This window comes from Oryctolagus cuniculus, chromosome 11, assembly GCF_964237555.1.
Source record: "Oryctolagus cuniculus chromosome 11, mOryCun1.1, whole genome shotgun sequence".
Taxonomy (NCBI): domain Eukaryota; kingdom Metazoa; phylum Chordata; class Mammalia; order Lagomorpha; family Leporidae; genus Oryctolagus; species Oryctolagus cuniculus.
The window spans coordinates 58,212,190-58,214,432 of record NC_091442.1 but is presented as its reverse complement, the minus strand read 5'-3'; the positions used below and the strand labels follow the sequence as shown (position 1 = coordinate 58,214,432).

Genomic DNA, 2,243 nt, shown 5'->3' with positions numbered 1-2,243 from the left:
TTTATTATTTATTTGAAAGGCAGAGCTACAGAGAAATAGGGAGAGACACACAGAGAAACCTTCTGTTTACTGGTTCACTCCCCAAATGGCTGCACTGGCTGGGGCTGCACAAGGTTGAAGCCAAGACCCCGGAACTCCATCAGGGTCGCTCACATGGGTGGCAGGGTCCCAAGAGCTTGGTCAAACTCTGCTGCTTTCTCAGCACATTGGCAAGGAGCTGGATTGGAAGTAGAGGACCTAGGACTTGAACTGACACTCATATAGAATGCCAGCATTGCAGGCGTTGGCTCAACCTACTGTGCTGCAGCAGAGGGCCCAACACAATTCTTTTGACTGAGTCATTGAAGGCTTGTTTCACTTGCTTGTTCCTCAGGGTGTAGATGAAGGGGTTCAGCATAGGCGCGATGGAGGTGGTGAGCACAATCACACCCTTGTTAGTGGCCACTGACTGCTTTGCTGAGGGCTTCACATAGATGAAGATGCAGCTGCCGTAGGTGATGGAGACCACAATCATGTGGGAGGAGCAGGTGGAAAAGGCCTTCTTCCTTTGCTGGGCTGAGGGGAATCTTGTAATCGTTCTGATTATATATATGTAGGAGAAAACTACACACAGAAGGGTTGTGATGAAGGTCAACACAGCACAGCCTATAACCATCTGCTCAATGACCCAAGTGTCTGAGCATGATATCTTCAGGAAGGGAGACACATCACAAAGAAAACTGTCAATGATGTTAGAGTCACAGAATTCCAGACTCTGACTCAAGCTAAACGGTGGGAGTATGATTAAAAAGCCAGCCATCCAACAACAAAAGATGGAACTTCTACAGGCTCTGCTGCTCATGACGGTCATGTAATGCAAGGGTTTGCAGATGGCCACATAGCGGTCATAGGACATGATGGCCAGGAGGAAAAACTCAGTAACTCCAAAAAGATCTGTAAAAAATGCTTGAATAGCACAAGCACAATAAGTAATAGTCTTGTCACCTGTCAATAGGTTATACAAATATCTAGGAATACAAGCTGATGTGAATAATATTTCTAAGAAGGAAAAATTTTGTAGGAAAAAGTACATTGGTGTTTTAAGGTGAGAATCAATGAATATAAGTGAGATAATAGCCAAGTTACCAGTTACACTCAATAAGTAGGCAAAAAACAGAAAAATTAAAAGCAGGCCCTGAAGTTGTGGATCGTCCGTTAGTCCCAGGAGAATGAATGTTGTTACTGTGTGGTTTCTCATAACTGACTCCTGATTTTTATCCAGTCTTCATGAACAGAATCAGGTATTATGCTAGAATATAGGAATGTCAGTGTTCCATAGTGATAAACAATGAAAAGTAAAATGAAGCCAGTAACTGGTTCACATGAAATTTATTCTTTATTTTGGTAGTTAATATTGTTAACATATATAAAGTCTTAGTTTTTATGCTTTCTTTTTTATATTTTTAAAAGGAAATATCTTATAGATCTAGTAATATACAAATTCTACCTCTGCATTGTATTTTCCTTATTAATTATTGTCTATATCCTATATTAATTTTTACTATCATTCAATATTAAGATTATCTTGTATTCCAATTCATTCTGATTTGGTGTGAGGTTGAAATCTTAAAATTCACTCATAGTTCCATGTGTTTACTCATGGCATGGTACTTGGTAAAACCCAATTACATTACAAATAATTCATTACAGAAGCTCTACAAAATTCATAATCAATTATAATTTTATGTGTGTAAAATGTAGTACATACAAGCATCAAGTCCTGTGATTTTAAATAGGATTCATGTGTGATAAATTTTAATCTGTATTTATACTGATTTATTTTCTGAAATTGTTACATATAGCTATTATGCATCACACTAAGCACATGCAGAGCTGATTTCATAAACTGTGTATTCTATTCTTCCAATGCATTCTCTGTAATAAAACTAATTGATTACAGTAATTGAACTCATATGATATTTTGGGTGTTATATAATCACTCCACAGGAAGCAACTGTCTGGATCAATTTCCCCTCCTATCCTTTCCTCTCTTCTATTCTGTTTAACAATCTTTGCATTCAACTTGAGAACAAAAGTTCTTTGATTTTTAGTACAAGTATTATTTCTTTTGGAAAACCTTTGAAAACTGGTGGCTGTGTTGTATCCTCCTCCCCACCCCCACCTCCACACTCCCGTTTATGCATCATTGCCAGACAGTACTCATTTCTGTCATGGCAGTTGCCATGGCAACATAAGCCTGTTGC

The 2,243-nt window shown here is 38.4% G+C and overlaps 1 protein-coding gene across 1 annotated transcript; it reads right to left on the bottom strand.

The window, feature by feature from the left end:
* Positions 1-256: 256 nt before the first annotated feature.
* On the bottom strand, positions 257-1,330 carry LOC100359120 (olfactory receptor 6C2). Its single transcript, XM_051844918.2, has one exon. The coding sequence runs from the start codon at positions 1,235-1,237 to the stop codon at positions 257-259; it is 981 nt and encodes a 326-aa protein (XP_051700878.2). The 5' UTR covers positions 1,238-1,330.
* Positions 1,331-2,243: the final 913 nt, after the last annotated feature.

Coding starts and splice junctions, on each gene's coding strand:
- LOC100359120 (XM_051844918.2), bottom strand. CDS start 1,237: ATGAGAAACCACACAGTAACAACATTCATTCTCCTGGGACTAACGGAC.